The sequence below is a fragment of the Bufo gargarizans genome, chromosome 2, assembly GCF_014858855.1.
Source record: "Bufo gargarizans isolate SCDJY-AF-19 chromosome 2, ASM1485885v1, whole genome shotgun sequence".
NCBI lineage: Eukaryota > Metazoa > Chordata > Amphibia > Anura > Bufonidae > Bufo > Bufo gargarizans.
This window is the reverse complement of record NC_058081.1, coordinates 592611424-592626457: the sequence shown is the minus strand read 5'-3', so window position 1 is coordinate 592626457 and position 15034 is coordinate 592611424. Positions and strand designations below refer to the sequence as shown.

Genomic DNA, 15034 nt, shown 5'->3' with positions numbered 1-15034 from the left:
TATTATTTTTTTACACTTTTTTATAACAATCAACCATTTGATTGCTATTATCATTGACTCCAATGCACTTGCATTGGAGTCTATGATGATTTTACTACTTTCCTATGGAGCCCTATTACAGGCAAGGGTTCCATAGGAAATACTATGCAGCAGCCTCGTGTTATAGACTATGACCAGGGCTGCTGCACACAAGCTCCGGCTCCTCCGATCCGCCGCACGGGGGTTGCCGGAGCATAACCAGAAGCGCGCTTCCGGTTTTCAGTGAGCTCAGATGCTGTGGTCAGGTTTGCTGAAACAGCAGGCACCGGGTTGCTATGGCTCCATCTTTAAAGACCCGACATGTGACGTCATAGTACGTCACATGTCGGGAAGGGGTTAACCCGTCATCAATATTATTTATATGACAGAATATAGTGCCCGTATAACAGCGATGCCCACCAGGGTTTACAACCGCCCACAAATTTCTGGACAGTCCGTAAAAATGGCTATGTCTGAAAAAAAAAAAAAGACGTGTCTGTGATTTTTTTTGAGGCTGGTGGTACATGATTAGATTATATTGGTGGTAATTATCATCATTTTACAGCTCACAGTAAATGCTGGTAATGAGGAGTTATCAGTAGATTGAGTTATGGACATGTCATACTTACAAACTTTATCATTCATTATGGTTTTCCAATTTATCTGTAAAAAATTGTTGGCTGTCCGTGATTTCGTAAACGTTATCCAGAAAAAAGAAAAATTCTGGTTGGCAACCCTGGTGCCCACAAAGCCTAAATAACTATTTATCATGAAGTTGAGCCGTAAATGACAAAAGCTGAAAGATTATTGTGAGATATCACACTGAATAATCTCTAAATATAATGAAAGTGAATATTGAGATAAATGTCCTCCAAACCTATCCATTTAGGCGGGACCGACCAACAGACGACCCCAGGCAGATTTGGAAGAGATAAGGATCAGACAGTTGGATAGACACTACTTACCCGTCCCTGGCTCCGCTGATGCTGCTGTCCACTGCAGGGTCTTCTGCCCAGGTCCCAACTGGATGTGGCTGCTTCTTTTTTTTTTTGTTTAGCTTCATTTAGGCCTCATGCACACGACTGTTGTGTGCATCCGTGGCCGTTGTGCCGTTTTCCGTTTTTTTTCGCGGACCCATTGACTTTCAATGGGTCCGTGGAAAAATCGGAAAATGCACCGTTTTGCAGCCGAGACCGTGATCCGTGTATCCTGTCCGTCAAAAAAATAAGACCTGTCCTATTTTTTTGACTGACAACGGTTCACGGATCCATTCAAGTCAATGAGTCCGTGAAAGAACACGGATGCACACAAGATTGGCATCCGTGTCCGTGATCCGTGGCCGTAGGTTACTTTCATACAGACGGATCCGAAGATCCGTCTGCATAAAAGCTTTTTCAGATCTAAGTTTTCACTTCGTGAAAACTCATATCCGACAGTATATTCTAACACAGAGGCGTTCCCATGGTGATGGGGATGCTTCTAGTTAGAATACACTACAAACTGTGTAAAAGACTGCCCCCTGCTGCCTGGCAGCACCCGATCTCTTACAGGGGGCTGTGATCCGCACAATTAACCCCTCAGGTGCCGCACCTTCATTGGTGGCCAGTGCCGCCCCCCTTCCTCCCTCTATTGTAATAATTCGTTGGTGGCACAGTGTGCGCCGTCCCCCCCCCCCCCCTTCCTCCCTCTATTGTAATAATTTGTTGGTGGCACAGTGTGTGCCCCGGCCCCCACCCGGCCCCCCCTTCCTCCCTCTATTGTAATAATTTGTTGGTGGCACAGTGTGCGCCCCCCCCTTCCTCCCTCTATTGTAATAATTCGTTGTTGGCACAGTGTGCGCCCCCCCCCCAGCCCCCCCTTCCTCCCTCTATTGTAATAATTCGTTGGTGGCACAGTGTGCGCCCCCCATCGGCCCCCCTCCCTCTATAGCATTAACAACATTGGTGGCCAGTGTGCGGCCTCCCCTCTCCCCCCCCCCCCCCGATCATTGGTGGCAGCGGAGTTCCGATCGGAGTCCCAGTTTAATCGCTGGGGCTCGACCGGTAGCCATGGCAACCAGGACGCTACTGCAGTCCTGGTTGCCATGGTTACTTAGCAATAGTAGAAGCATTATACTTACCTGCTGGCTGCTGCGATGTCTGTGTCCGGCCGGGAGCTCCACCTACTGGTAAGTGACAGGTCTGTGTGGCGCATTGCTAAATGAACTGTCACTTAACAGTAGGAGGAGCTCCCGGCCGGACACAGACATCACAGCAGCCAGCAGGTAAGTATGATGCTTCTACTATTGTACTATTGCTAAGTAACCATGGCAATCAGGGCTGCAGTAGCGTCCTGGTTGCCATGGTTACCGATCGGAGCCCCAGCGATTAAACTGGGACTCCGATCGGAACTCCGCTGCCACCAATGATCGGGGGGGGGGGGGGGAGATGGGAGGCCGCACCCTGGCCACCACTGTTGTAATGCTATAGAGGGAGGGGGGGCCGATGGGGGGCGCACACTGTGCCACCAACAAATTATTACAATAGAGGGAGGAAGGGGGGGGCGCACACTGTGCCTCCAACGAATTATTACAATAGAGGGAGGAAGGGGGGGGGCGCACACTGTGCCACCAACGAATTATTACAATAGAGGGAGGAAGGGGGGGGGGCGGGGGGGCCGCACACTGTGCCACCAACCTATTATTACAATAGAGGCAGGGAGGGGGGGGGGGGGGCGCACTGGCCACCAATGATATTCAAACTGGGGAGGGGGGGGGGTCTGCCCCCTGCTGGCTGGCAGCCCTGATCTCTTACAGGGGGATATGATACGTACAATTAACCCCTTCAGGTTACCTGAGGGGTTAATTGTGCTGATCACGGCCCCCTGTAAGAGATCAGGTGCTGCCAGGCAGCAGGGGGCAGTCATGTACACAGTTTGTAGTATATTCTAACTAGACGCGTCCCCATCACCATGGGAACGCCTCTGTGTTAGAATATACTGTCGGATATGATCTAACTCATATCCGACAGTATATTCTAACATAGAGGCGTTCCCATGGTGATGGGGACGCTTCAAGTTAAAATATACCATCGGATTGGAGAAAACTCCGATCCGATGGTATAAAAGGGACTCCTGACTTTACATTGAAAGTCAATAGGGACGGATCCGTTTGAAATTGCACCATATTGTGTCAACGTCAAATGGATCAGTCCCCATTGACTTGCATTGTAGTTCAGGACGGATCAGTTTGGCTCCGCACGGCCAGGCGGACACCAAAACGACTTTTTTTTTCATGCCCGTGGATCAAGGAAGACCCATGGACGAAAAAACGGTTACGGATCACGGACCTACGGACCCCGTTTTTGCGGACCGTGAAAAAATACTGTCGTGTGCATGAGACCTAAGTCAAATCAAAGCAAGGTCCACCTGAATGCTGTACTGGGAGGAAAGCCCACCTCCTCCTGTCTTCTACTTCTTAATAACGTAAATCTCATACATTTGGTAGGTTAACAAGGACTAGAGGACAGTGGGACTGCAGGATCTGTCTTCAGGGGTTTGTTTGTAGTCTGTTGCCATGGAGACACATAGCTCTGCATTTTTTGAATGTTAGATGCAATGCTGCAATACAAATCATTGGTTGTTCAGGTGAACATACCCTTTAACACTTCACCTCAAAAAAGACCACAATCATCTTCATGGTCGAGTTCTTACTGATTTTCATAAATCTACAGATTGAAAAATCTAGTAGAAGAATGGCTCCTCTATCACTAACATGAATTACCCTCAGCTAGAAGTAACACTACTTCTTCTCTGCAGGTCGGGGAACGTCTTGGGCGATATGAAGTGGAGAAACGCTGCGCTGTGGAGAAGGAAGATTATGATTTAGCCAAACAGAAGAAACAGCAGATGGAAGAATATCGCCTGAAGGTCTACCAGCAGTTAGAGCTGCACGACCTACTGGACATTGCCCTGGTAGGTACCAAGGTTTGATGACTTCTTCTTACAAAGTGATTTTCCAGTCTGAGGACTTCCAAGGTGTCTGCACAGTGAAGGGAGCGTCTCATACTATTGTACCTGTTCCCTGTCAAGTTACCTTGACTGTGTTCAGAATCTTCCATGACAGTGACAACGGCAAACATATTTCTCACATAGGCGGACTGGGAATTTAAAGTGGCCCTGGAAAAAATACTAAAAGTGGCCCCGTTTTGTAGTCGGGTCCAAATTGATGGAAGGATACCACAGTCCATCACAAAATACTGCCCCAGCAACACAAAATACATCCCCAAAAACCACTGGCCAGCCATGAGGAGGGGTCAAGCGGCCCCTTGGGCCTCAGCCCACCGGTAAATTTCCCTGTAAGGTCTATGGTCAGTCCGCCTCTGCACATAGGGGACTTAAAGGGAATGTGTCATCAGAAAATGGCCTATTGTTTAAATTAAGTTTTTATGTTAAACACATTTTTTGCTGGTTATTTTTAATTTTCCATGTCAATATATTTAAACAAAAAACATAAAATCCTGCAGTTTTCGCACTGGCCACTAAGCCTTATAATAGATGCCATTTCTTGGTCTGTACAGATCACTTTACTGCAGTTATGTGCTAATCTGTCATTCTAATCCTGCCTGTAATGGTATCACCTCTGTGTACAGATAATCAGGATCCACCATTCACATTAGATGATATTACAGCTTACCTACTCCCTACTGAGCTCTGCACAGCATGCCCAGAAAACTCTCCTATAAGAAGTCAATGAGGTCCCCTCCCGACCAGTGTGTCTATGAATCATGTGGCTGCTATAAAGCAATTCTTTAAATGCTTTCTAAATAATAATAGATTAGAAAACAGATGAGACAAATAGGAGATTTGCTGCTATCTGGTTTTAACTGGCAGAAAAAAATTATGCCCGGCTGACTGTGGGAGCCCGAGACGGGATTGTGCAGTCACAAGGGGCGCACCGCGCAGGCGCCAGACTTGCGTGATCCCAAGGAATAGAAAATATGTAAATCAGAGTCAAGAGGGGACTAGTAAGAGGCGGGCTTTGCTTGATTTGAAGCAAGGAGGCCTCTGCCCCCTTGACTTCAAGCTCACAGGAAACAGAGCGCTCATGGAGATTAAAAAAAGCGTGTTTCTCAAGTATGGATTATCGAATTTCTGGCTCACACACATGATCAATAACAGACTGGGGGCTGCTGTAAGGTAATGCTGGCAGTTTTATATCACTTTTGGAGGTGACAGGTTCCCTTTAAATAGGCAGCTGGGCTCAGCAGAGATGTCTCTGTTTTGGGGATCTGAGGCTTTGTGCCATGCTGGAGGGCCGAGAGTCACACGCTGGGGAAACAGGCCCCCTAAAGCCTGCTGTGGACTACAGGAGACAGAACTGCCAGCAAGGTGACTTGTGTTATATGAACTTTCCATTGTGGGTGAATTAACACCAAGACGGCAAAGTTTTGTGCTGTTTTGTGCAATTGCCTCAAGTGTGAATAAACACTGATGTTTTGAGGTTAAGAACTTGTATTTTGCCTCTGTACTGCGCCCGCTTACCCTATCTACCAGAGCGAAACCCCACAATATATATATATATATATATATATTTATTTTATTTTTTGTAAAGTGTTTTTTCTGGGTGTTTAATATTGATGACCTGTCCTCAGAATAGATCATCAATACCTCATTGGTGGTGGTCCGACACCCGGCACTCCTGCCGATCAGCTGTTTGAAGAGGCATCAGTGCTCTGGGGAAGCATTTCGACACTCCATGTTCACATCTTGGGGGTCCCATGGGGAGAGAGAGGTGGGCCTTCTCTCTAATCACTTAGATGCCGCGGTCAGCATTGACAGCTCATCTCAGGGCTTTAACTGTGCAATAACCCTGATTCCCTGCAGTGAGAGCCGGGTGCCATAATACAGCTGTCACCCACAAGTGATGGCACAGGCGCAGCTCCTGGGTCTCTGCCATCACATCGCCATAAAATGCTGAGTGGTAACTCACTGCGCTCAGAAACGCAATACTACAGCGATGAAAGGGAAGGGGTTAACATGTTCATTGAAAGCCTTCAGACGCAGTATCAAAGCACTATTCTTTCTACCAAGTGCATTGATAGCAGGTTTTTTCTATATGTTAACAGATACAACAAATATTTCCCTATGTGACAGGACATTCCCGAGGAATTATCACCCCACCACCACCACCCGAACCGAGATCAGGTTTCACAGAATAGAGGGATTTCTCTTTAATTCCTAATAGCTTTTTAATGACAGGAGAGGAAGGACAAGAAGATAAGATCTTTGACCGTGTGCCACAGACATTGAAAGCCCAGTGCGTATTACTGCGGTATGGCACTGGTCAGAGACCTGTAGTCCTCTAACCTCCCTGACGTTTTTGTCCATGTTCCCCCTGGGGAAAAAAAAGGTTTGAAAGGAAACCAAGTGGAATATCTAGTTCATATTCATAATTTTTTTTTTTTGTAAGAAAACCTCAAACTGGGAATCTATCACCAGTTTCATGCTGCCCCAGCTGCTATGCTAAAATCTTGTACAGAACATCCGCACGCTGTACACTACACGGTGCACACTGGCGAGTCCCGGCTCCCACCCTCCGCTTTGGAGAAAATATGTAACTCAGTGACGGGGGGCAGGTAGATGAGCGACGTCCTGCATCTGGGGTCTCATCAGTGCGCGGTGTATTGGAGAGCTCAGGAGCTGGAACTGTTCAATCCAAGATTTTAGCACAACGGCTGGGTCAGTTCTAGAAGGTTACCCCGCATTTTGCTGATGGTGTCTGTCACCTGTCTATGCTGCCCTTAGGGTTGCATAAAACTAGTGACAGATTCCCTTTAAAGAGGACCTGTCTCATCTCATGACATGTGTTTTACTAGATTGTTTGCATTCTCCATTAAATAACTCTAAGTTGTAACATTTCTGTATTATTCTTACTAGAAGTAACTGGGTGTTACCAGTTGGTGGATGCCCTTGCACTGTGTGCCACTGGCAGCAGACAATGCAGGGACACACCCCTACCTGGTAACGCCCAGACACTATTGCAGTCCATTGTATCAGTGATCAGAGGGTCGCATGTACAGATCCTCTAAGGGACTAAACATTACGGTAAAAAAAAAAATATATAAAAAACATAAGAATATAAAAACAAATAAATAAACATATCTTTTGAACTATAACATACACTTTTTAGCAAGAAAAAAATCTTGCTAAAAAGTGCCTGCATCCTATAGTTCCCAGTAGGGTGTTACAGCAGTGCCTGAACTCCTTGACTGCTTCCTTAAATAATCCTGCAGAGCACTCGTACAACTGATAGGTTTCCTTAATTCTGTACTGAACCTGACTTACATCCTGTATTATACTCCAGAGCTGCACTCACTATTCTGCTGGTGGGGTCACTGTGTACATACATTTATTACTTAATGTGTACTGATCCTGAGTTACAGCCTTATTATACTTCAGAGCTGCACTCACTATTTTGCTGATGGTTTCTGAAACCAGTCCACACACACGCTAATAGCTTAGCTCACTGCCTGTAATGCAGAGGAACAATATTTTCCCAACACTGTGGGCCAGGTAAGCAGGACCCCCCTTCTGGACCCTCTCTCCACAGACTGCTCTCTGACTGCTGAAGTCTTATTGGTTAATGGGAATATGAATACAGTTGTTCCTTAATTTAATGTACGTTGTTCAATCTCTTAACGTTCTGTATGTCCTGCTTCTCGTTAAGATACGTAGAGCTCCTGAGCCATCTCTGGACCCACTGGAGCATGCAACCAGCCCCCAGCCTCAGCAACAGCACAAAGCAGCAGCCTCTCCCCCGCCAGACAAAGTGAGAAGTACAGAGAAGAAGAATAAGGAGAAAAGGGAGCGGCAAGTGGCACCCGAAAAACAACCGAAAGTCACCTCTCCTAAGCCTGCTCCGCAGCACCGTTCTCCATCTCCTCCTCCAGCCGCAGCTGTTCCCAGCGTCAGTGTAAGTGCTCCAATAGCCGGGATGTTAGCAGTATTCTGCATTTTGCTGCTATAGGATTTGCTCCGGTGATTTACTGGTAATTTAATAAGTATAAGAAGACATAGGGGGTCATTTATTAGGACTAGCGTTTTAGACAACGGCCTTAATAACCCCTGTATCTGGCGGTGGATCCAGCGAAGTTATGAACAGGCACCGGCATCTACATAATTTCGGCATATCCAGCGCCCGTCTAAATGCTGTCTTACATTTAGACTGTTTTCTATGCCTAAAACAGGAGTAGGAAATGACGAATAAGACGGGCCTGCCAGCTCTGCCCCTCCCACGCCCACTTTTTTAGACCTGGTGTGAGAGCGGAAAAAAAATCACAGATTGCGCCAGAAATACGCCTAATATAGGCGTGTTTCTGGATAGTATTTTATACTAATAACCTATCCTCAGGATACGGTCATCAGTATCTGATCGGTGAGGGTCCAGAAGCCCTGTCAATCAGCTGTTTAAAGAGACCTCAGGGCTCTGGTGAACACCGCAGCTTACCAAGAACAGCGCCGTACATTGGATAGTCGCTATGATTGGTATTTCAGTTCAGCTTCATTCACTTGAATGGGACTGGGCTGTGCCTAGGCTGATTAATCACTGGCCTAAGGTAAGATGTGAGGAGGCTGTGGCGCTCACCGGAGGACCACGGCCTCTTCAAGCGGCTGATCGGCAGTTGGACTCCCGCCAATCGGATACTGATGACCTATCGTCAAGACTAAACATGCTCTAAAATAATCTCTTATATATTTAAGATTTTTAAAGGGGTTTTCCACCCTTTCGATATTGATGATCTATCCTCTGGATAGACTATCAATATCAGATTGGTGGGGTCCGACACCAGGCACCCCTGCCCATCAGTTAATGGACCTATACCTTGGATAAGTGACCCATATTGTTTGTGGTCAACCGATTTAAAAAAGCTATAGAGGATTTTTAGGGATTTTGGTGTAATCTTCTAGTGGACTTTTTATATTTCTTCTTGTTTTTTAAGGTTGATGCTTTACCCTATGACGAGCGACCTCTTCCAGCTCAGAAGAAGCAGAATGATGATTCATTTAATTACCTGGAGTCCGAAATAAATGACGATGTTGTTGGGGATACCCCCAGGAGCAGGATCACCGGTGAGCCAGAGCCACTGACCGAGAAAGCTTTGAGAGAGGCTGGATTTGCCATTGAAGTCTTCGGTGAAGCTTTGGTAAGCATCTGTCCATGAAAATGCTAATAGATGAGCAAATAAAGAAAGGGATTGTATTCACTATATATTATGAATGTGTGTTTGTCTTAGGTTGCAGGAGCCTATTCTAAGACCTGGTCTTACAGAGAAGATGCCTTAGTAGCCGTGTATAAGAAGCTGTCAGACGTGCCCACAACAACCTCCAAAGACGATTTAAAGAATATGCTGAGGGCAGCGGTGTTCCTTATTCGAAGAGCGATCAAAGACAAAGTATCTTCAGTAAGTCACTGCAACGTTATCATGAACTATCTAGACAGGACTAACTATATACTATTAATAAAGTTGGTCAAATCAGAAAATTTAAAAGGGGTTCATAGATGGATAGATAATCTTCAGGATAGGTCATCAATATGAGATCAGCCGGGGTCCGAAACCCCCATCGATCAGCTAGCCATGGCACTCACTGGAGCCCAGCTTATCAAGCACAGTGCCGTTCATTGAATAGTGGCTGTGCTTGGTATTGCAGCTCAGCCACATTTACTTGAATGGGACTGAGCTGCCATTTGACCAATGAACATGACGTCACACGTCTTTATGCAGCTGATCGACGGCGCTGCCTGGAGTTGGACCCCCGCCGATCTAATATTGATGACCTATCCTGAGGATGGGAGAACCCCCTTTAATCACACCGTCTCCCATGTTTCATTACATTCTGGATCCTCTCCAGTCCTCTTTCCATGGACCCTCCTATTAATGTGAGTCCACATGTATCGGACTTGCTGCAGATTTAAACTGGGATGGTACAAAATGTTATCCACAAGCTGCGGAGACTTTTCATGCGGATCTTGACCTGTGAAGCAGATTTTTTAATCTGAAGAACATCAATTCCCCATTGATTTACACAGGGAAGAAAAATCCACAATCGAATCCACAAGTAATGTAATGTTGCAGAGTTTGCCGCAAGTTTCCTACCACTTATTATTTTTTTTTTTTGTTGATGAACTTTTTATTGAAAGAATTTCCAAAAAGTACAGACTTTTTCACAAGTAAAACATGGACAAATCAAAATCAAGTACAATCAGGTACAAATTAGTGTTACAGGAATCTAAGATTTTTCTTAAACTTGGGGACAAATGCAAGTTCAGCCAAAGTCTTTGAGTCCGTGAAACAGTAACTTAGAGCATCCGACAGGTTAACATTGTAAAGCTTGTATATCTAAGGCTACTTTCACACTAGCGTTCATAGGTCCGTTCGCGAGCTCCGTTTGAAGGAGCTCACGAGCGGACCCGAACGCCTCCGTCCAGCCCTGATGCAGTCTGAATGGAGCGGATCCGCTCAGACTGCATCAGTCTGGCGGCGTTCAGCCTCCGCCCTGCTCGCCTCCGCACGCCTCCGCGGCGTGCGGAGGCGTGCGGATCCGTTCAGACTTACAATGTAAGTCAATGGGAACGGATCCGCTTGAAGATGTCACCATATGGCTCAATCTTCAAGCGAATCCGTCCCCCATTGACTTTACATTGAAAGTCTGAACGGATCCGCTCAGGCTACTTGCGCACTTAGAAATTTTTCTAAGTTATTAATGCAGACGGATCCGTACTGAACGGAGCCTCCGTCTGCATTAATATGATCGGATCCGTTCAGAACGGATCCGATCAAGCGCAAGTGTGAAAGTAGCCTAAATTAATGCTATATTAGGTCTGGACAAGCATATAAAAGCATAAAGCAGCTAGTATCATAGAGGCAGAGTCCAAATGCGGAGGAGGCAATTAACCTACCACTTATTTTATCAACTCGACAGGGGTATCTGCAGATCCAAGCCGCACTGTGCTCTGCATTAAATCTGTGTTCTTCAAAATCTGCACAATTCTGTCCGGCCATGTGGAGATAATCTGCAGCAAATCCAATATTGAATCGATTTGTCTCATCTACAAGAGTTCTTCACCCGCGAGGGGCTGTCCCCGCTGTTGAAGAAGCTCCTTCTCCCCCCATCTGCCGCGGTGCATGCAGTTCCTTCCCGGGAGCAGAAGTGGGGCCACTGTGCTTAACCCGCTTCTTGTCAGACCCGGGGGAGATATTTGCATTGGAGCCTTCTCTTTCCTGGTCCATCAGATTTGATGAGAAGAATAACACAGTTCATTCTTACCATAATAGGTCAGTGTGATCCATCAGGCGCCCGAGGTATCTTTCATACCCAGTATTCGTAGCTTGCTTTATGATTGGAAGTCCTAATGAGAGCGTGAACTCCACACCGTTCCATGCCTTTCTCAATTCTTTTGCTAATGCATTTGTTAGAACAGATTATTTCTTAATCCCTGGAGTGCTGCCAAAACCCCCTTTTTACGGCAAAAACCAGTGTTTGGACAGTTTTCTATATACTATGCCTCCAGTGTGGTCTGGTCGGTCACTCTACTCTGTGTTTGCATAGGTCTATAGGTGTCGGATAGGTGCAAGTTCACAAGTTTTCCCAGTAGCTGCGGTCATCAGGTTAAATGCCATCAACCGGGCTTTTAGCGGGTTTTTCTGGAGTAGAAGGTTCACCAGAAGCTAAAAATGGAAATGAAGATGATATCTAAGGGATGAAACATCCAAAGTCGATTCGCTCATCCCTAATGATATCCTAAGATGGTATATATATATATGATATACTGCAAGGAAAATGTAAAGAGGCTAAAATTGCGCATATTTTATCGGATTTCTTTTCCGCCCTATCTGCTGACATTTTGGCTGCTTGTTTGCTGTCGGCAGAGACTGAAAGTTATACGTCAGGTTTTATCCAGAGAAGCACGACTACGAGCTGCCGTACTCCGCTGCCAGCGGCCTGTAGTCAGAGCGGCTGCGCAGCCACTGGAAATTCCGTATTCCTGCAGCTCTTGGCTCAGCAGTAGCAAATAGATTGGTGACTATTATGAAACTGATGTATAAGCAGTTTTGCATAAAAGTTGGTGAAAATTGTAGCTTCAGTCTGAATTTCCATACGCCAGACTGAAACTGCAGTTCATTGGTTCCGCTTTTCTCTCCATGACTAAAAATGATGTAGGGCGATAAAAATCACTAATTATCAGTCACTAAAGGAATTTCTAATTTACACCTTTTTATGCAACACAAATGGTGTAAATCACATGATAAATTCTTATCTAAGGCCAAATTCACCTTTCCATGTCGGTAGTTTTTCTCCCTAGGTTCTTCAGAAATACAGCGCCAGCGGCGTTCACAAGATTCGCCGCACCTGCGCACTTCAGGGTGGCTGAGGGGAGCAGAGTTTCGGCTGTAACACACAGCTGACAATCTGCTTGAAATCGCCGACATCGGTGCTGGCACCCATGTGTCACCACCAGACATCTGAGAAGCTCTGACAGACGTCCTTCAGAACCTCCTCCTTGAGGTTCCTTTTGTTTCGCTTTCATTTTCTCATCTCGTTAGCCTCTCTCAGCTGTCATGTAGTTGCACTGATTGCATCCCTTTAAATCCCTTCCCATACTGCATCACTTTGCGGTTTATATTACTTCCTGGAGTGTGTGCATGCTGATGCTACTACCGAGTCTTCTACAGATAAGTTTTGTTCATTCATTTGTGTTTTCTTATTTGCTGGATCCCAGGTGACCCTGACTCCCTCCGTATCAAGTGTAGGGAGCCGGTGGTCGTGTCCCCTCACTATTATAGGGTGTTCAGGTGTTATACAGTCGAAGTACGAGGATATGCGATCATCTACCATTGAGATTTTTGCATAGGCTGAGCAGTTAGGGAGAGAGCCAGGTCTGTTGCAGGGCTCTCCCTTTTGTTCCTTAGTTTTGGATCCAGTCAGTCGGATCTTCATTTTGTGTCTTCTAGTTTTCTGTACACCTTCCGTGACACCATGTCTGCCATTTAACGCCTTCCATACTGCGGTCCTTAGGGCCCGCAGTATAGAAGGGGCTAACCATCGGGCTGCTGTGGCAGCATCCTGATGGTTGCCGTGGCAACCGGACACCTTCACAGGCATCCGGCTTGCCATGGAATATCTGAGCCTGATCCGGCTCTTGCTAAAGGCAGGAGCCTGATCAGACTAAATGTGATTGAAAATACACTGCAGTACACTGTACATTGTACTGCAGTATATTGTAAACCATCAGACCCACTGGATCTTCAAGAACAAAGTGGGTCTTGGTCAAAAAAGTGTAAAATAAAATAAAAATAAGTTAAAAAAAAAACATACTTCTTCCTATATCCGCACATATAATTGGTCAAAAAATAAATAAATAATTACTAAACATGTTTGGTATTGCCGTGTCCGTAACAATCTAATTTATAAAAGGATCATGTTGCTTTCCCTGCACGGTGAACACCATAAACAAAAAAACTATGATAGAATTGAAAAAGTGATCAAAAGAGTCATACGTACCCAAAGTTAGCACCAATCAAACTGTCACCTCATTCCGCAAAAAATTAGACCCTACCTACGACAATCGCCCAAAAAATATAAAAAATATGTCTTTCAGATAAAGGAGACACAAAAACATGATTTAAAAAAAAAGCTTTTATTGTGTGAAATAAAATAAAAAAAGCAAATATTATGTATCACCGCGTCCGTAACAACCTGCTCTATAAAAAAATAAAAAAGCCATTTTTACCACCTTACATCACAAAAATGTAATACCAAGCGATCAAAAAGTCATATGTGCCCCAAAAACCATACAAACCATCATCTCATCCCGTAAAAAATGAGACCCTACATAAGACAATCGCTCAAAAAAAAAAAAAAGGCTTTCAAAAAAATAGAAACACAAAAACATGATTTTTTTTCAAAAAATGTTTTATTGTGTAAATCCAAATAAAAAATATGACTTTCAGAAAATGGAAACTCAAATTTTTTTTTTTTTGCAAAAATGCTTTTATTGTGTAAAATAAAACAGAAAAAATGCACATATTAGCCATTGCTGTGTCCATAACAACCTGCTCTATAAAAATAGCATTAGATCCAACCCTTCTGGTGAACACTGTAAAAAAATAAATTAAAAAGTGAGCCAAAAAAGCCATTTTTTTTTATCATCTTGCATCACAAAAAGTGTAATACCAAGTGATCAAAAATTCATATGTGCCCTAAAATGGTACCAATCAAACCATCATCTCATCCCGCAAAAAATGAGACCCTACCTAAGACAATCGGCCAAAACATAAAAAAAAGCTTTCAAAAAATAGAAACCCAAAAAACTTGATTTTATTGTGTAAATCCAAATAAAACTTTATAAATAGACAGAAAAATAGTAATATATATATATATATATATATATATATATATATGCACACAACGCACGGCTACCTCTAGTAAAAGATTTCTATACTGCAGGATTAACCCGAATATATATATATATATATATATATATATATATATATATATATATATATATATATATATATATATATATATATATATATAGAGAGAGAGAGAGAAAGTGTGGGCAGCACCACTATCTGTAAGGTATATGCGGAGTGCCAGCGGCTGGGTAGGCGATCCACCTCCAAACGTATAAAAAATAAGAAATTCCGCAGCACATCCAGGTTGTAAGAAAGTAAAAAAAGACTTTATTCACCAAGCATGCGACGTTTCAATCCTCTCAATGGGATTTTCCTCAGGCAGTGACATAGTAAGCAGTGCAATGTGCGTATTTAAACGCTTTCACATCATTAAACAATCAAATAATCAAAGTACATCCATTTAAAGAAAATACATTTAAAAATAGTGATACAAACAGTATTATCAACATCCTGATACATTCACATTGTGTCCCCGAATTCAATTCAATGATGCAGTGTTAATCATTCCCATAACCAATTCGGCATATCATGTACAGCATAAAATATTTTAATTATAGCAATTA

General features: G+C 44.3%; 1 protein-coding gene across 3 annotated transcripts in view; it reads left to right on the top strand.

Moving 5' to 3' along the window:
* The window catches only part of CEP104 (centrosomal protein 104), a 123370-nt gene that overhangs the window by 33870 nt on the left and 74466 nt on the right, over positions 1–15034 (top strand). For all 3 annotated transcript variants that reach the window (XR_006387716.1, XM_044278261.1, XM_044278262.1), the window contains exons 8-11: positions 3814–3969; positions 7724–7969; positions 8997–9200; positions 9291–9458. Coding sequence is in view for 2 of the 3 variants with exons in the window: in XM_044278261.1 (XP_044134196.1) it covers positions 3814–3969; positions 7724–7969; positions 8997–9200; positions 9291–9458 (774 nt within the window). In the remaining variant the exon portion in view is untranslated. The remainder of the gene's footprint in view (positions 1–3813; positions 3970–7723; positions 7970–8996; positions 9201–9290; positions 9459–15034) is intronic.